We start from the raw sequence: 20,834 nt of genomic DNA, 5'->3' as shown, positions 1-20,834 counted from the left end.
TTCCATAACTAAGGGGGTGATAACGGGGGGTTTGATTTACTATTTATGGCGGTTTTTATGTTTGGCGGCTGTCAGACGCTAAAAGACGCTTTTTATTGTAAAAATAGTTTTTGCATCACCACATATTGAGAGCTATAATTTTTCCGTATTTTGACCCACTGAGTCATGTGAGGTCTTATTCTTTGCGGGACGAGTTGACGTTTTTATTGGTACCATTTTTGGGCACGTGACATTTTTTGATCGCTTTTTATTCCGATTTTTGGAACGCAGAATGAACAAAAACCAGCGTTTCATGAATTTCTTTTGGGGGGGTGTGTTTACACCGTTCCGTGTGCGGTAAAATTGATAAAGCGGTTTTATTCTTCGGGTCAGTACAGTTACAGCGATACCTCATTTAGGTCTTTTTTTATGTTTTGGCTGTTTTATGCAATGTAAACTATTTTATATAAAAAATAATTATTTTTGCATCGCTTTATTCTGCGAGCTATAACTTTTTTATTTTTTCGCTGGTGATGCTGTATGGTGGCTCGTTTTTTGCGGGACAAGATGACGTTTTCAGCGGTACCATGGATATTTATATGCGTCTTTTTGATCGCACGTTATTGCACTTTTTTTTGGCAGTATGATAATAAATCATTATTTTTTGCTTAGTTTTTTATTTTTATTTTTTAAGGGGTTCGCTAAAGGGGTTAACTAGTGGGACAGTTTTATAGGGTGGGTCGTTATGGATGCGGCGATACCAAATATGTGTACTTTTACTGTTTTTTATTTTCAAAAAAAGAATTTATTAGGGAATTTTTTTTTATTTTAGCGATTTTTTTTAAAATTATTTTTACACTTTTTTTTTTTTTTTAACTTTATTACATTGTCCCAGGGGGGACATCACTGTCCTGTGACAGATCGCTGATCTGTCACATCACAGATCACTGTGACAGATCAGCGATCTGTCACAGGCATAGACGCAGACTTCCTCATGCCTGTGCTTTGCAGGCACAGAGGAAGCCAGCTCCCTGAAGGCCCCCGAAGGTCCCCGTCGCCATCTTGGATCCGGAGACCTGCAGGGATGGAGCCCCCCGCAGCAGCGCTGCACATTGCGCTGCTGTGGGGGGCTCAGGGAAGCAAGGAGGGAGCCCCCTCCCTGCCGATGCTTCCCTTTAACCCCCGGTACACCGCGATCGTGTTTGATCGCGGTATGCAAGGGGTTAACGTGTCGGGGGCGACATTGTGCCGGGTGTCAGCTGTGATAATCAGCTGACACCCGGCCGCGATCAGTGGCGCTCACCACGTGGGCGCCGCTGATCGCTGTGACATACTATCCCGTCCCTGGGAATTAAGTCCCAGGGCACATGGACGGGATAGTACGTCACATGACAGAAAGGGGTTAAATAAAAGAAATAAACGGTGAACCTATACATGTATGGTATCTACGAACTCCTAATAACCTGGAGAATCATAATGGATGGCAAGTTTTACCATTTAGTGAACATGGTAAAAACCAAAAAACAATTGTGGGATTGCACCTTTTTTTTTTTTTGATATTTCACTGCACTTGGAATTTTTTTTCCCATTTTCCAGTACACCATATGGTAAAATTAATGGTGTCGTTCAAAAGTACAACTCTTCCCGCAAATAAACAAGCCCTCATATGGCCATGGTGATGGAAAAAAAATAAATAAATTATGGCACTGGGAAAAAAAAAAATGAAAAATACAAAAACGGATAATCCCAAGGTGTTGAAGGGGTTAAAGTCCTCCATGAACAGGTTAAGAGTAGTAAATTTTGGAGACGATGATCCTGGGAACTAGTCCATTTGCCATATGTGAATTTGGGAAGACATTATTCCCCCAATATGGGGCAAGTGGCATCTGCCTCAAGGGGGTTTTGCTTTTCTCTGGATCAACATTTTAGGCTATAGGTTGAACTCTATGGAGTTAGGTCTACCTTTTACTTTAAAACTATTAAATATTGAATATAGACATATAACTTCAGTAATATATTGGGTTTTTTTTAAAAGTAAACCTAATCATTGCCCACCTACCCTTACTGAGCGCTCCTCAGTGTCCCTCCTCCCCTGCTGCTGCTACTGAAACCTCACTCTGCCCAGAACATGCTGCAGCCTGGACGTCGACATCTCATTCTATGGCTGCACTAATAAAATTTTCATTTGAATATCAAGATTAAACGGCCATTCTGAGAATGTAAGTACACCAGTCTCATCAGGTCTATGATCTACTCAATAATGCGTGCAGTCTGTATATTAAAATGGATCTGTCACAAAGTTTCACAATACATAAATAGTGCTAGGAGTACACAAAGTAAACCTAAAATTGTGCTACAAAACAATTGTTTGACTGGGGTTCTAGGGTCAGATTAATGGGGCTCATATTGTACCTTGGTTTACTTCCATTTCGATAAATTGTGCATATGGGGATACACAAGTATTTCTGCCCAAGAAAATAACCGTTTCCCTAAAAAAGTGAGGAACAAGGATTAATGGCTTCCCAATATTGTACATCTTCTGAAACTTCCTACTCCGATTACGAGGTTAATTTCACATTAATGTCTTGGGCGTGAACAAGTTACAAAATTGGATGCACAAAAATTAGCAAATATCTCCATTTACAAATGTAGTATAGTTCTTCTGATAAGCTATGTCGCTTACCCCATGTGTAGGTCATTGCAGTAGCTTAGATATCCAAGGCTGTGACCACAAACAAACTAACTGTGACTATATGAGTGGTCGTACCTAAGCGACAGCAATGACCTGCAGATTGGCTAAGCGACATAGCTCATCAGAAGAACTATACTACATTTTTAACTGGAGGCATTTGCCATTATTATTACTCCATCTACTAAATATCGGGATATGATCTTGGAGCTGGGAATACCCGTTGAACATAATGTAGGCACATGGTGGCTGAAAGTTGCAAGGGGCAGGCAGCCAAAGATGCATCATATTTAATGAAGCGGGATCAGGCTTGACTTGCTTACGCATCAGGTAGTGAGCGGGGCCATTGAAATCGAGTAAAGATATGTCCGCTTGTGCGCAGAGGCCGGTGGAGTTGCACACGTCCTATTCTTTAGGCTAGGACAGACAGGTGCACGATACCGGCCGATTGCACATGCGAGTCAGGTAGATACCAGCTATGGCATGAAATGTCAGACTCCCTAAATTCCACCCAGCAACCGTGAAGTTGATGGAAATCAAACGGAAGTGTTGTCATAGGGACCTAGCAGTCGTACAATGACTCAAGAATTAATAACTTAGAATAAAAGGCAATAAAAAATAAACACAAAAAGCCATGTTAATTTTGACGTGCCCTTAACATGGGGCAGTTGGAGACGACTTTCAGGAAATTTCCGTAAAAGATTCTTTCCTGTACATCGGTAAGGCTCTCCGCGGGAAAACTACGATGACGGCAGTGGCCTACCTGTCTGAGCGCATTCTTCTCCGGAATAATCTTCCTGGGGGGTTCATCTCGATTGCAATCTTCTCTTTCGGAGGCGGTCTGCAGGGAAGGAAGGAAAAGTCAATCCCATAAAACGGTCAGAGGTAACGAGTGGACAGGAGACGACGCGGAGGCCGTTACACAGGACGGTTTTGCTCACTTTCAGGTCACTGGGTGTCTTTTTTATGGCGCAGCACAGAAAGCCGGCGCACTATGGCGGTGGGGTTGTTATTTTCTAGCTCAGCTTGAAAAAAACAAATAAAGTGTACCAACAACAGAGACAATTGTTCAGCTATTACACGTTCGCAGGATCACGCCCCACTGTTAGCAATTGTTGCTAGCGAGGGATGGGACCGCGGGAAGACGCGATTGTCATTAACGAGGTCCCTTTGTTTCTCAAAGAAGAAGAGAAGAAAAATAAATAAAAAGAATAAAAAGTAAAAGCTAGCCACAAAGTCTTAATTACATGCAACACAAATCCATCAATACTTCATAGCAAAGACAACGGCCTCTAGTGACTCAGAGCCCCAAGCACTCATAAAACCCAGCTAGAAGACTTGCACGGGTTTACTCTGCGCTTTAACCCATTAGTGACCACGATACCTTGCAGTCTAAAGGGGGGTTGGCTGAATTTTTCAAGCAGCCCCTTGCCATTTAGACATATGGCTTTAGCAGCCAGAGCAGAGAGAAGTTAAAAGCGCCTATGGAGGAGCTGGAGTAGCCATGTTTTACACAGACAGCCTCATTTTTACATGTGGAAGTAGCAGAACAGCTGTATAGGTGCTTGGCCGCCGATAAAAAGGATACCTTCTTTGTTGAGATCCGATGTACCAGCCATGAAAAATCTACTGTAGAAGCCAAATGCAAATTAGGCTGGAAAAGCACTAGGGGGCGTGTCTATGCATTTGGAAGGTTTCTTCCCAGTGCACTGACACACCCCTGTGCACTTCCAATCTAATTTGCATATGGATGTCTATATATAAAAATGAATATGTGTGTGTGTATCAACAACCAATCACGAGGCATCTTTCATTTCACCAGAGCTGTTTAAAAGAAGCTGAGCTGTGATTGGTTGTTATGAGCAACAATTTTCCCACTCCAGAAAACACGTCTGCAGACACTGATATGGTGAGAGAAATCTAGCATCCCTGGGAACATAAGCTCCCAGCCATTGTCTGCCCCCCAGAAAGGAGCAGAGAGCACAACAGAAATGAATCCCCCCTCCCGTGCCCATATACCCATCACACATCCTCCATCCTATAGGCACATCTTCCCTCTTAGAGGGATCATTGGTATGGAAGTCAGGGCAAATCCATCCAGGGCTTTGGTTCTAACCCCAGGCCTCTCTTAAAGAGATTCCCAGTATGGAAGTCAGGGCAATTGCCTTCAAATGCTCTGGTTCTGACCCCAGGCTCTCTTAAAGGGACCTCCTGTATGGAAGTCAGGGCAAATCCACTCTGCGATCTGATTCTCACCCCAGGGTTCTATTAAAGGGATCATTGGTATGCAAGTCAGGGCAAATCCACTCAGCGCTCTGGTTCTGACCCCAGGCCCCTCTTAAAGGGATCCCCGGTATGGAAGTTAGGACCGTTCCACTCAGTGCTCTGGTTCTGACCCCAGGCTGATGGGATGATGTGGAATATTAGGGGGAGTAGTCCAGTGGCTCTGGCTGACGGGATGATGTGGGATATTAGGGGTAGTAGTCCGGCAGCTGTGACGGGATGATGTGGGATATTAGGGGTAGTTGTCGGGTGGCTGTGACGGGATGATGTGGGATATTAGGGGTAGTAGACCGGTGGCTATGGCTGACGGGATGATGTGGGATATTAGGGGTAGTAGTCCGGTGGCTCTGGCTGACGGGACGATGTGGGATATTAGGGGTAGTAGTCCGGTGGCTGTGATGGGATGATGTGGGATATTGGGGGTAGTAGACCGGTGGCTATGGCTGACGGGATGATGTGGGATATTAGGGGTAGTAGTCCGGTGGCTGTGACGGGATGATGTGGGATATTGGGGGTAGTAGTCCGGTGGCTCTGGTGACGGGATGATGTGGGATATTGGGGGTAGTAGTCCGGCGGCTGTGACGGGATGATGTGGGATATTGGGGGTAGTAGACCGGTGGCTATGGCTGACGGGATGATGTGGGATATTAGGGGTAGTAGTCCGGCGGCTGTGACGGGATGATGTGGGATATTGGGGGTAGTAGACCGGTGGCTATGGCTGACAGGATGATGTGGGATATTACCGGTAGGAGGAGTAGTCTGGTGGCTCTGGCTGACAGGACGATGTGGGATATATATACTAGCTGAAGAGCCCGGCGTTGCCTGGGCATAGTAACCAACTGTGTTTAGTTATAACAAATTATAATGATTATATTGCACATAAAAACAATTCACATCATATATTCAACACTACAGATTTGCAACACAAATTAACTAAACGATTACCCAAGTATCCCCTCCTGTGTCATACTTTCTGCTGAGCTGTGTATCTAATCCTATCGTGTGTTACTGACTGCTGAGCCGTGTATCTAATCGTATCCTGTGTGATACTGACTGCTGAGCCGTGTATCTAATCCTATCCTGTGTGACACTGACTGCTGAGCCGTGTATCTATTCCTATCCTGTGTGACACTGACTGCTGAGCCGTGTATCTAATCCTCTCCTGTGTGATACTGACTGCTGAGCCGTGTATCTAATCCTATCGTGTGTGACACTGACTGCTGAGCCGTGTATGTAATCCTATCCTGTGTGATACTGACTGCTGAGCCGTGTATCTAATCCTATCCTGTGTGATACTGACTGCTGAGCCGTGTATCTATTCCTATCGTGTGTGACACTGACTGCTGAGCCGTGTATCTATTCCTATCGTGTGTGACACTGACTGCTGAGCCGTGTATCTAATCCTCTCCTGTGTGATACTGACTGCTGAGCCGTGTATCTAATCCTATCCTGTGTGATACTGACTGCTGAGCCGTGTATCTAATCCTATCCTGTGTGATACTGACTGCTGAGCCGTGTATCTATTCCTATCCTGTGTGACACTGACTGCTGAGCGGTGTATCTAATCCTCTCCTGTGTGATACTGACTGCTGAGCCGTGTATCTATTCCTATCCTATGTGATACTGACTGCTGAGCAGTGTATCTAGTCCTATCCTGTGTGATACTGACTGCTGAGCCGTGTATCTATTCCTATCGTGACACTGACTGCTGAGCCGTGTATCTAATCCTATTCTGTGTGATACTGTCTGCTGAGCTGTGTATCTAATACTATTCTGTGTGCTGATCTGTGTATCTAATCCTATCCTGTGTGATACTGACTGCTGAGCCGTGTACCCAATCCTATACTGTGTGATACAGCGCTCCCCCTGCAGTCTGTGTCAGAGGGTGGTCTGTGTTGGCACGGTAATAAATTGTGCCATTTCCAGCTTTACAGAAGGATGATAACACCATAGAATTGATAAGAATAATAGGCATCAGTTACCACAACGGTTTACAAAGAAAACTGTTGCTGATAGCAACCAATCACAGATCATTTTTCATCTGTTAAACAGCTCTGGGACAGCGTGGCGAGTTTTGAGTGGCGACTTTTGTGTTTTGACTTTTATGTGGCGAGGTTGGTGTATGTGTGGTGAAATGTGTGCTGAGGGTGGTATATGTGTTGGAGCATGTGGTAGTGTGTGGCGCATTTTGTGTGTGTTCATATCCCCGTGTGTGGTGAGTATCCCATGTCAGGGCCCCACCTTAGCAACTGTACGGTATATACTCTTTGGCGCCATCGCTCTCATTCTTTAAGTCCCCCTTGGTCACATCTGGCAGCTGTCAATTTGCCTCCAACACTTTTCCTTTCACTTTTTCCCCATTATGTAGATAGGCACAAAATTGTTTGGTGAATTGGAATGCGCAGGGTTAAAATTTCGCCTCACAACATAGCCTGTGACGCTCTCGGGGTCCAGACATGTGACTGTGCAAAATTTTGTGGCTGTAGCTGCGACGGTGCAGATGCCAATCCTGGACATACACACATACATACAAACATACACACACACACATTGAGCTTTATATATTAGATAATCATTATAATTTGTTATAACCAACCATAGTTAGTTACTTTGCCCGGGCAGTGCCGGGATCTTCAGCTAGTACATTATATTTCTCATGACTGGCACATCAGATCTCTACAAAAATGGTATAATTTTTATTGGACCACAAGCACCTAAACAGGCAGACCATTGTCTCCATATATAAAAATATGCTGACAAATTCCCTTTATATGAATGCCATGTACTGTAAGAGACCAAAAAGGATGGCTGGCAGCAACCTCCTCCATAGACCTGATTATCAACAAGGTTTTGGCTGAAAACTTTAGGAGAGGAAATGTTCACAGACCTACTAGTGGAAAAGCCAAACTTCACATGCCACAAATGCAAGCTTATGTCCCTGTTGGAGGAAAAGTTGCAAAATCTCGAAGAGAGGTTAGCTATGTTGAAGATCACTAAGGAAGGTGAAGAGTTCTTAGAGCAGAATTATCTCTTCATGTTACAGAAAGAGAAGAAATTCGAAGTGCACCTGAAGAAACAGAGGAATGGAGAAATGTGACCCAGAGAAGCAGGAGGATCGGGAGGCAGTCAGCACCCATACTGCTCAGGAACAAGTACCAGGCTCTCACGCAGGAAAACGATGAAGAAATACATCAGGATAAGACTTCGCCCGCAAACCGCAACCTTGTACACCTTCAGAGTCCTCCTGAATGGAGAAAGAAAAATGTTGTGAAGAAGAAACGGAGAGTGGTGGTCATTGGGGATTCCCTGTTGAGAGGAACAGAGGCCGCTATCTGCAGACCGGATATAACTTCAAGAGAAATGTGCTGTCTTTCAGGCGTAAAAATTAAAGATGTGTCTGACAGGATATCAGGACTCTTCAGACCTACAGATGACTACCCATTCCTGCTACTACATGTGGGGACAAATGACACCGCAAGAAACGACCTGGAAACCATCTGCAGAGACTTTGAAGACTTAGAAAAGAAAGTGAAAGAACTGGGAGCGCAGGTGGTCTTCTCTTCCATCCTCCCAGTGGATGGCCATGGAACAAGGAGGTGGAGTAAGATTCTGCAGGTGAACAACTGGCTACGTCGATGGTGCCGTCAGCAAGGATTTGGATTTCTGGATCACGGTGTGAATTACCTATACGATGGACTACTTGCTAGAGATGGGGTGCACCTTACGAAGACTGGAAAACATGTATTTGGAAGTCGTCTTGCTACACTTGTAAGGAGAGCTTTAAACTAGAACAACATGGGAAGGGAAGCAAAAGACCAGAAAAAGCCATACACCAGACAAATGCTATTGAGAACTCTGCTATTAGAAGTGGAAAGGAAGAACAAAGACGAAAGAATCTAATTAATAAAAATATTAGAGAAAGAGAAACCAATCACAAACTAAAATGTTTCTATACTAATGCACAAAGCATGGGCAACAAACAAGGAGAATTGGAACTACTAACACAGGAAAAGAAATATGATGTCATTGGAATCACTGAAACTTGGTGGGACGATACACATGATTGGAATACAAGACTAGAAGGATACAACTTATTTGCAAGAAACAGACTTGATAAACGAGGAGGAGGTGTCGCATTGTATGTTAGAAACGCGTATATCTGCACAGAGATTGAAGCTTCAGAGACTGGGAGTTCTGTGGAAACTGTTTGGGTAAGAATACAAGGACAGAACAATGGAAAGGACACCATTGTAGGCATTTACTACAGGCCGCCTGTGCAAGCTGAAGATATGGATGAACTCTTTATGCATCAAATGACCAAGTTCTCCAAAAAATATGACATAGTTGTCATGGGAGATTTCAACTATCCAGACATTTGTTGGGAATCTCTCTCAGGCAAAACTAACAGGTCAAGGAAATTCTTATCCTCTCTTGCTGACAACTTTATCTCCCAAAAGGTAGGGGAGAAAACAAGGGGAACTGCTACCTTGGATCTAATCCTTATAATCAGGGAGGAAATGGTTGAGGAGGTAAAAGTGGGTGGGACCCTAGGAGGAAGCGACCATGCTATTTTAGAATTTTGGATAACTAGAGGAGGAAGACCTGTGAAGACTCAGACGTCAAGGTTAGATTTCAGAAAGGCAGATTTTAAGGGATTCAGAAAGAGAATTGGAGGGATCCAATGGCTGGATATCCTTAAAGACAAAAATGTCCAGGAAGGATGGGAAATCTTGAAAAATGAAATTCTCAAAGCACAATTGTTAACAATTCCGAAAAGAGGGAAGAATAGGAAGCATTTAAGGAAACCAGCATGGATGAACACAGAACTTAAGCACATGCTAAAAAGGAAGAAAGAAATGTTTATTAAATGGAAAGAGGGAGGCATATCTAAAGAAGAATATAATGCTGTCTGCAGAACCTGCAGGGCACGAATCAGATTATCTAAACCTGACAATGAATTGAGGCTTGCAAGAGACGTCAAAAGCAATAATAAAGGATTTTGGGGATATGTCAAAAGTAAAAGAAAAGTCATAGATACTATAGGATTTCTAGAGGATGAAAATGATCAAATGTTGGTAAACCAGGATGTTGAGAAGGCCGGACTTTTAAATTACTATTTTGCATCTGTTTTCTCTCAGAAAGGAAACTAACATCAACTGTTCTTCACTGTCCTATTAAAGGAATAGAAGAAACCAGGATATCTATAAACAGAAAGATAGTGAGGAAGCACTTAGGGTATGTGCACACGGTGCGGATCCGCAGCGTTTCTGCAGCTGCGGGTCAGCAGCAGATTCTGCTGCGTTGTACAATACCTTTATTTCCTATGGAAATAAAAAAAACGCAGTGCACATGCTGCGGATTTTTCCGCGCGGTTTTGCTGCGGTTTACAATCCGCAGAATGTCAATTCTTTAGTGCAGAAACGCTGCAGTTTCACACCTCATCCGTTATGAGGTGTAAAACCGCAGGGCAAAACCGCAGATAAACAGCAGGACTTTAGTCCTGCGGCTTTTACTACAAAATCCGCAGAGCCAAAAAACTCTGTGTGCACATAGCCTCAGCTAACCTAAATTAATTCAAGTCTCCAGGTCCAGATGAATTACACCCCAGAGTGCTGAAGGAGATAGCAGAAGAAATTTTTGAACCCTTCTCCATAATCTTTGACAATTCTTGGAGAACAAGAGAAGTCCCAGTAGACTGGAGAAGAGCAAATGTTGTTCCTATCTTCAAAAAGGGGAAGAAGGTGGACCCAGGCAACTATAGGCCGGTGAGTCTGACTTCTATACCAGGAAAGATCTTTGAACAAATTATTAAACAACATGTATGTAAGTACCTGGATAAGAATGAAGTGATTAAACAGAGTCAGCATGAGTTTGTAACTAATAAGTCATGTCAGACTAACTTCTAACTTAATTTCCTTCTATGACAGAATTACTGATTGGGTGGCTCAGGGAAATGCTGTAGATATAGTATATCTTGACTTCATCAAAGCATTTGACAAAGTATCTCACACAATCCTTATTGAAAAAATGACTAAGTATGGAATGGACAAGGCAACTGTTAGGTGGATTCATAACTGGCTTAGTGATCGGACCCAAAGAATGGTCGTAAATGGCTGCACATCCAGTTGGAAGAAGGTCTCAAGTGGGGTACCACAGGGCTCTGTCCTGGGCCCTGTATTGTTCAACATCTTTATCAACGATTTAGATGAAGGAATTGAGGGTAAACTGATTAAATTTGCTGATTACACCATGCTAGGAGGGATAGCTAACACTAGAGAAGAGAGAGGATTCAAAAAGATATAAATAAACTGGAGCAGTGGGCAGCAACTAACAGAATGGTTTTTAACAGGGAAAAATGCCAAGTACTACATTTGGGCAATAAAAATGAAAAAAGCATATACAGAATTGGAGGAATAGGGCTAAGCAACAGCACATGTGAAAAAGACTTGGGTATACTAATAGATCACAGACTGAATGAGTCAACAGTGTGATGCAGCAGCAAAAAAAGGCAAATGCAATTCTAGGATGTATTAACAGAAGCATACAGTCTAGATCACATGAAGTCATCATTGCCCTCTACTCCTCTTTGGTCAGACCTCATCTGGAATACTGTGTCCAGTTTTGGGCACCACATTTTAAAAAAAGACATCAACAAACTAGAGCAAGTTCTGAAAAGAGCGGCCAGAATAGTGACCGGTCGGCAAACCCTGTCTTATGAGGAAAGGTTGCAGAATTTGGAAATGTTTAGCTTGCAAAAGAGAAGACTGAGAGGAGACTTAATAGCTGTCCACAAATATCTCATGGGCTGTCACATTGTAGAAGGATCATCTTTATTTTCATTTGCACAAGAAAAGACTAGAAGCAATGGGATGAAACTGAATGGGAGGAGACAGATTAGATATTAGAAAAAACTTTTTGACAGAGTGATCAATGAGTGAAACAGGATGCCACGAGAGGTGGTGAGCTCTCCTTTAATAGAAGTCTTCAAACAGAGGCTGGACAGACATCTGTCTGGGATGTTTTAGCGAATCCTGCTTTGAGTAGGGGGTTGGACCAGATGGCCCAGGAGGTCCCTTCCAACTCTACGATTCTATGATTTTTCTTCAGCAACGTCTTACCGGTAAGTCTCCGCAGGGATAAAGGCCAATTCCAGTAGTTCTCTCCCAAAAGTAAAGTACCGTTTATGAAGATATTTACATTGTATGTCCAAAACTTTAATAGGCTTTTCAACATTTATTTATTTTACTCACTTATATAGTGCCATTAATTCCACAGCGCTTTACGGACATTATCACTGTCCCCATTAGGGCTCCTCACAATCTAAATTCCCTACCAGTATGTCTTTGGAACGTGGGAGGAAACCAAGGTACCTGGAGGAAACCCACGCAAACACAGGGAGAACATACAGACTCATAGCAGATGTTGTCCATGGTGGGGATTGAAACCCAGGACCCCAGTGCTAACCACTGAGCCACCATGCTGCCAAACATGACTTGGGCTATTGGCCAAGTCTGACACTGAACTATGTTGCTGGGTACGTAGCATCAGCGTCCCTGCACACTACCTCCTTCCCTCAGCAGGGACGCCGACTCACTCATGGCCACGATGCCCGTCTGCTCCTCCTACTCCTTTTGTTGCCCAGGGTCTGAGCAATGCTTGCAGAACCCTGGGCACTGTTTAGAGTGCAAGCTCCTGGTCTCTTAAAAGGACAGGGTGCAGTGCTAAAGTGTCCCCAGCCAATGGCTAGGAGACACTTATTTAAAGGAACCTCCACTTGTTGGGAGGTGCCTGATCAACGCGTTAGGACAGTAGTGTGTAGAATTGCTAGTTGCCGACTCGCTCAACAACACGATGCCCGTCCCGCATATCCTCCTCATTCCTCTTTTGCCTGTGGTCTGCGCAATCTTCACAGATTCCTGGACACTGTGCTTTGGGCGCAAGCTCCCAGTCTCTTAAAGGGACAGCGTGTGCCTTCCTAAAGTATCCACAGCCAATAGCAAGGAGACATTTATTTAAGGCACCTCCACCTGTTGGGAGGTGCCTGAGCAACTTATGTCAGCAGTCTGCACACTTGCTAGTTCTCAGGTCCCCAGTACCTCACAGTCAGTTTATCTGTATAGTACCTGTCTGCCCATATTTTCTGTGTATTCCAGCTGTGACCGTTATCACCTGCATGCTTGAATATCAGCCGTGCCCGCCAGCACCTGCCTGCATATCAGCCGTGTCTGCCAACAGCTGCCTGGATATCAGCCGTACCTGTTAGGCGTTGGGTTCCTGCAGCGGCACAGCAGGAATCCAGAGCCTCACATTCTGTGGTCTCCCATTATCTATCGACCGCAGAGGAGATTGCTCAGCAGCGCCGCCGGTCCAGACGCTCTGCCCAGACCTGCTCTGTGGGTCTGGCTGTTGCTGCCACCTATGGGTCAGCGATAACAATGCAGGCTGCTCTGCAGCAAGCCACTCCAGAGGCTAAGTCCCTCCGTCGCTCTACTGGGCATGCTCACGAGACGATCTCCCATTGGAGATCGGGAGTCACATGCCTAGGTCCTTCTCCAGATCTGATTGGTCCATCTCAGGGATCTGGAAGCTTCCGGAAGGTCCCGACTATAAAAGGTTTGCATGGCCGCTCGGTCATGCTCTAGTATAGACTCTAGTTGCTACCTGTGTGAATGATGACGGATGCATGAACCTGCAAATGACTCATTAAGATTCCCCTCCCTCCGATATTATGTGTGTGGATAGGGACTTAGTCTTAGAGTCAGCACCAGTCAGTGGCACGCAATCAGGCCACAGTGCATATCTCCACAGAACTAGCGTCCGACAGTGCGCCCCCTCCTGGGCATTGTCATATAACGGCTGTGTCAGTCGCCGCGCTGCAGTATGCAGCGATGCCATACGCACGGTAGGTCTAGACCCCGTGTCTTGGTCCCCAGTCCTGTGACCATATACCGTGCCTACCTTCTGCTGAGACCTGTGAGTCCAACAGGCTCGGTACTTATGTTTATTGCTTTGGCGCCTCTGTGAATCAACAGAGTACGCCCAGTGCACACCGGGTGACGTTCAACCTGCGTGTGATATATACCGCCATATTGAGTGTCCGCCATTACGTAGCAGCAGTGTAACACCTTCTGCACGGTGGACCCCGAGCGGCGAATGCACTTCCTATTTATTATTTAGTGCGCTCCGCCGTCCCTAACAATACCTACCGGTACCAACCTGCCTGTATACCAGCCGTGTCCAACCATACCTGCCTCTGGAGATCATCTGTCGTTCGTTAGAGGTCCATCCTGGAGTAGCACCTGGCATCCATCCGGATCCACATCTAACCCTACCATCAGGGGCTCTAGCGAAGCGTCAGGTTTTCGCTTAGTCACACCCCTCCATGCTCTCCTTGGTCCATGGCACAGTGGTTCCACCACCCAGCCCGTAACAGAGTATTTGTCTGTCATCAGTGCAAAGTAGAGCTTGGCTGGCTGATACTCCTCTTCCTCCCCTTTCTTAGGGAAAGTGCAGGGCATGTGTATTATAGGGTGAGCTGTGGACTGCCCTTGTTAGGGCGGGAGTTTTGGGGAATAGATTACTGCTAGCCCCATAGGGATTTGACAAGGTATTGTCTTCCCATCGTCTCCTACCAGGGACCGTTGTTGGATTCAGGATCTCTGATGACGCCCAGCTCTACTTTTCTGCAGTGAGACAGTTCCTTATTTATGTTTCACCTTTTAGCTCATACATGCAGCCATTTCTTGGTTTTCCTTTTTTTTAGCATATGTGTGCAACTAGGCTATGGCATTTAGACATTAAACTGTGAATGATTTATTGCTGTATCCTGGAGATATATTGTTGCCTATTTTTCAGACTATTTTGGGCAACAATTTACATCCTTTGTAATGCTTTTAGTTGGTTTCCCTTGTTATAGGGACCCTATACTGAATTGGCAATTGTTATAAAAATATTCACTTTGGGTGACACGTTTATTAGGTCTTATATTTAGTAGATTAAAAGTTATGTTTTAATTCCACCTATTGCTGTGTATACATTTGTTTTGGTGAGATCCTTTTTGTGTCAATTTTTGTCAGAAATTGTCAACTGCTTTATTGCTGCTGGCTGAGACGCCCCCTAGAGATAGATCTAGGCTATGAAATTCAGCCATTGTTCTGCACCGACAAGTGGCAAGTAGACTATAATAGCAATCCGTAGATGGGTGTCTGGTTTGGCCAATATGTCATCGTTGCGAGGCTGGTCAATGTTAAAAGGTAAGGACTCACAGGGCTGCAACCTGCATAGGAGGCACCAGTGAAATCGCTTTCTTTCCTTACAGGAAATGGCTGACTAACCAAGCGCTTTGAAGCATGACTTCGTTAGACATACAGAGAGCTTTTTATCCTTCGAGAAGAGCTGTTTTGTATACTTTTCCTAGGGTGCACTGCCCTTAAAGAGTTTATCCATTACTTTAACACTGATGAACAGCTGTTATCGATGTCAGTTGCCGGACGGAAGGACTAAGGGTACCGTTACACTTAGCGATGCACCAGCGATCCCGACAACGATATGGATCGCTGGTGCATCGCTAAGTGGTCGGTAGTGACCTGCCACACAGGCAGATCTCACCAGCGACATAGCAAGGGTCGGGGGTCGCTACTTACCTGTCAGACGCGGTGATCCTGACGTCCTCCCGCCCGCGTCCACGCGTCGCCACAGGAAGCGCCTGACGAGAAATGGTCCAAGACGTTCCCACGCGACCAGCGATGAGCAGCGGGGGAGCCGGTCAGAGGTAAGTATCAGACATAGCGATATCGCTGCTATGCCACAAAATCGGTGATGTTACAGCGATATCGCTATGTGTAACGGGCCCTTTACGTGCCGATCTGCTCCACCTACTTGTAGTGACAGCAGCTGGGTACTACACATTTTGTATTGATTTGATTAGGAGACGAATGTGTAGTACCCTGCGCCAGCGACTACAAGCAGACGGAGCAGCTTGGCAATTGAGTAATTCCATCGTGAGGTCAACGACACCGATAACAGTTGGTCGACAGTGGTGCCTGGTGTCGGACCTCAGCCGACCAAACATTGATGACCTATCTTAAGGATAGGTCAATGTAAAATTAATAGACAACTTCTTTAACACCCAACACAAGCTTGATTTCTGCAATGAGAATCAATTCAATGGACAGTGCCATGGACATTAATTAGTAGACAAGGGAATATGTATCCATTCAAGCCAAGAATTTGACAATAGCACTTAAACCACGGAGTATCGCCTATGATTATATGGCTACTGATCTCTCAAAAGGATAGAAGGAAATGTATAGATATCACTCAATGAGTTTCCTTTGCCATTAGGTAAAGTGTCAAGCTGTAAGTCAAAGCCACGTTTTAGTAGATAGAAGCCTGAATGAGTAAATAGGTTACAAGGTGGCTCAGTGGTTAGCATTGTGGCTTTGCAGCATTGGAGTCCTCAGGTTCAAATCCCACCAAGGCCAACATCTGTAAGGAGTTTGTATGTTCTCCCCGTGTTTACGTGGGTTTCCTCCGGGTTCTCCGGTTTCCTCCCACATTCCAAAGACATACTGACAGGGAATCTAGATTGTGAGCCCCTACAGGGACAGAAATAATGTCTGTAAAGCGATGTGGAATTAATGGCGCTATATAAGTAAATATGCTTCCACTTATCACATAGCCCGTAGAATGGTGAATCGGTACCCCAAATGCCACTTTGGCTGTCACCTTGACGGTAAACAAAGGAAAAGGTGAAAGCGTGGTCTCTATGTTTCAAAGTCAATCTGTCATAACGCTTTTGCTTCCCCATCTGAGAGCAGAATAAAATGGCAGAAGCTTCTGCCCCGATTCCATTTTTTTCTGTTGTAGCTCAGTGATATGAATATAAGCCTAGAAGAAGCTACAGCGATCCCCAACTCCCACCAATGATTGGCAGCTTTCTTCCCAAGCAGAGCGTAGGCAGAAAACAAAACTGTGAATTGATAGAACAGGGAGTGTTATAGTGGCATGCATAAGTATTCATACACCCCATGGCATTTTTTTAAGTTTTGCTAGCTGAAATTTCACTTTTTTTTTTTTTTTTTTTTATATTTTAAGGGTTTGCGTCAGTACATGTAAAGAAAATGCCTACAACTGAACATGGGGTTTTTTTTTTTTTCTTTTATTGTGGTGGAAACAACCAATAAGACAAAAAGAAAAATAAAGGAAAACTTCAGTGTGCATAACTATTCACCCTTTGTAGAGCCTCCTTGTGTGGCAATTACAGCTGCAAGTCACTTTTGAATAAGTCTCTATGAGCTTTTCACATCTTGCCACTGGGATTTTTGCCCATTCCTCAAAGCAAAACTGCTCCAGTTACATTGTTTTCCCTGCTGCCAAAAAACATCCCCACAGCATGATGCTGCCACCATGTTACACTGTGGGGATGGTGTTCTTGGGGTCAGAAGTTGTGTTGGTTTGGCGCCAGACATAGCGGTTACCTTGAGGGACAAAAAGTTCAATTTTGGTCTAATTTGAACACAGAACCTTCCTTCATACATTTGAGGAGTCTCCCACAGGTCTTTTGGTGTGTATAAGTAAAGGCTTTTCCTGCCCACTCTTTCGTAAAGGCCATCTCTATGGAATGTACAGCTTATGACGTATGGACAGATACTGCAGTCTCTGCTTGGGAACTCTGCAGCTTCTTCAGGGTTACCTTTTGTCTCTGTGCTGCCTCTCTCATTAAAGCTCTCACCCAGTCTGACCGTTTGGGTTTTTTGTTGTTTTTTTTTTAAATAACCCAAACCTGACTTGTATTTCTCAACAACTTTGTCCCTGACTTGTTTGGAGATGTCACTGGTCTTCATGGTGCGGTTTGGTTAGTGGTGCCTCTTGCTTAATGATGTTGCAGCCTATGTGACCTTTCAGAAAAGGTGTGTGTATATACCAACAGACAATGTGACACTTAGATTGCACGCAGGTGGACTTCAACCATCTACTATATAATCATCTAATTCTGTCTGTCTCTCTGTCTGTAACGGAAATCCCGCGTCGCTGATTGGTCGGCTGGCCGCGACCAATCAGCAACAGCAGTCTGGCCGCGACCAATCAGCGACAGCAGTCTGGCCGCGAATTGGCGCAGGATTCGAACGACGCACGCCACCGCTACCGTTGGGAGATCTGCAGCGCTAGCCACTGATCTCCCGACGGTTGCCGCGGGTCATCTCCCGCCGCACGGAGGTCAGCGGCGACGCAGTCGGGAGATGCCCGGCGCAGCGCTCAATGTGCGGATGGTACCCAGGGTCCGGAGGAGAGGAGACTCTCTTCCAGGTCCTGGGTACCATAAACCTGTAAAAAATAGAATTAAAATAAAAAAATAGTGATATACTCACCTTCTGACGGCCCCCGGTCTCTTTCCCTGCTCTCACCACGCGCCCGGCATCTTCCGGTCACAGTAATGCTTTGCGCAAAAGACCACTGATGACGTCGTGCTCTCGCAAGAGTGATGTCATCTCCGGTCCTTCGCGCTAAGCATTACTGGGACCGGAAGATGCCGGGAGCGTGGAGAGGAGATCAGGGGCCGTCGGAAGGTGAGTATAACCCCCGCTGGCCATATTCTAGAATACCCGATGCGTTAGAATTGGGCCACCATCTAGTGTGACTTATAAAAGGTAATTACTTGCAACAGAAATTTTTTAGGGGCTTCATCAAAAGGTTTACCTTTAGCTAAAAAAGGTGTGAAAATTTAATGTATGCCTATATTTCGAGGGGGTGAATACTTTCGCCAGCCACTGTACATAAGTTCATTAGTGATTTTTTTTTTTTTTATCTAAACCACACCAAGAAGTCCAGTAAGTGACCCAGCGCAGTAATCCTTTATTTTGTACCGCCCTCAGAAAAGGATGTATAATCCTGTTGGCAAAATCCCTTTAAAAATTAAAACTTACAATCGACATCCCAAAAAAATCTGCGAAAGGTGAAGGTTTGTGTTCCTCAACCACATGACGCTTACAAGATTTCTACCCTCATTGGCGATACACATGTAGCCCGATTGCGATGTTGGCATGGCATCTCCCCGTTTATGGCCACCAAGATTAGATCGATGCCACTACAGCCACAGGCAAATCATAACTATAATAATAATCTTTATTTTTATAATAATTCAGGATCAGGACCCATCATCTGTAAGGTTTTCTGAGTGACGCACATTGTACGGCAAGTGTCAAAGCAAACGGCGGAAATGCTTATTTAATGCGGAGGAACTCACACATTGCGTCTGCGTTGTACGGCACTATGCAAGTTCTACTCTTAGGATCAATGTACGATGAAAGAGACCAAAATTAAGCAAAACATTTATCAATGAATTGAACAGCGATCTATACACACACAAAATATTCATCAAAGCTTTAACGACAAATCTAGCATAAAAACCTTTGAAAAAGTTGCAAAATGTGAGGACGGATGTGAAATTTTGAGACCCGACCACTCTCACGCAATTTTTGCAGAGCTACGAAAGAGTTGGCACCAATTTCACGAGCAGCGGTGCGCCTTATACCACAAATCTTATTCCAGTCCGACTGGAGCAAGTCTCATGGCCAAATTTTGCGGGTTTTGATGACTTAGGGCCTCAGCCTACTAATTTGGCACCGGAGCTCAGCTATTTTGGCTCGCACATAAAAATGAAAATAGAGAGGCGCATGCGCAACGACATTCTCCATCCCGTAAGAATGCAAGACAGAGCAAAGGTCTTAAAATACAAAATGGGAAAATCGGATATTTATGGCATACCAATAGAGGCCCTTGCTTGGGAACTGTGTAGATCTATCACAACATATAGGTAAAAATATTAGCAAATACCTCCAATTAGAAATGTAGTATAGTTCTTCTGATTCCCCATGTTGCTTACCCCAAGTGCAGGCATTGCAGGAGCTTAGGTATCCATGATCACGACCAATAGCGACTCACTATGAGTGGTAGTAACCATGGATACCTAAGCTCTTGCAATGCCTGCACATAGTGAATCAGAGGAACTATACTACATTTCTAATTGGAAGTATTTGCTAGTATTATTATACCTGCTACATACTAAGATCTTGTAGATGAGAATACCCCTTTAATTACAAGGATTATCCAAAATAAAAAAAAATAAAAAATGATGTTTGGCTTCATAACAGGATGAAGCGAGGATAAGCTTCAATATCAGAGAACAGTCCATGGACAAATGTGGCACTGGTCCAGAAGAAAAAAAAAAAAAGTGAAGATGAGCTGCAACACCGGACACGACCTCGAAATAGGTGGCGCTCTATTTCCAGAAGAAAAAAAAAAAAAAACAATAACCACCCTTCCCCGATTCTGAACACTCTCTATTCTTATCCGGACGAGTTCTGATAGTCCACCATGGTGAAGAAAGCAGCATCTTTAGCTCCAGTATGTAGTCTATGAGTATACGGCCACGTTATATGGCGGTGTCTTTTAGCATTAAAAAGGCAAAATTCTCAGTTTACAGCTCAACAGCCTCACGGCGCCTCCCAACCTGCTATATAATATGTGGAACGTATACGGCTAGCGACACAAGACCCCTTAACACCTACAATCACCGCCCCTCTATTAGCGATTTGCTACCTCTGCAGCCAAACCCAATACTATGGCAACTAAATGGCAGAAAACAGGTTGTAGATTAAATAATTGGATAGCGGCATCATATTCTCCAGCCGGAATATACAGCGGTATAAACGTTTCGCTTTTAATCCACATTGCGTTGCTCTCCCCTTTCTCCGGCGTCATTTACACAACATTTAAGAACATTTAAGGAGCTGGGTATGATGGCAGCGAGATTATTTGCATGTATCAGAATCCTTAATCCTATTTGGAGGTGTCAGCGAGGCAGAATGCAGCCCTGGATAGG

At 44.5% G+C, this 20,834-nt stretch overlaps 1 protein-coding gene across 4 annotated transcripts in view; it reads right to left on the bottom strand.

Moving 5' to 3' along the window:
* BTRC (beta-transducin repeat containing E3 ubiquitin protein ligase) overlaps positions 1-20,834 on the bottom strand; it is a 314,397-nt gene that overhangs the window by 164,269 nt on the left and 129,294 nt on the right. For 3 of the 4 annotated variants that reach the window (XM_073555795.1, XM_073555794.1, XM_073555796.1), the window contains exon 2: positions 3,432-3,509. The exons of the other annotated variant lie outside the window; for it this stretch is intronic. In XM_073555795.1, coding sequence (XP_073411896.1) covers positions 3,432-3,509 — 78 coding nt within the window. The remainder of the gene's footprint in view (positions 1-3,431; positions 3,510-20,834) is intronic. 4 annotated transcript variants of the gene reach the window in all.

This window comes from Dendrobates tinctorius, unplaced genomic scaffold (genome assembly GCF_039654945.1).
Source record: "Dendrobates tinctorius isolate UK_male_01 unplaced genomic scaffold, ASM3965494v1 ptg000230l, whole genome shotgun sequence".
Lineage (NCBI taxonomy): Eukaryota > Metazoa > Chordata > Amphibia > Anura > Dendrobatidae > Dendrobates > Dendrobates tinctorius.
The sequence above is the reverse complement of the archived record's forward strand: the minus strand, read 5'-3'. Positions and strand labels throughout refer to the sequence as shown.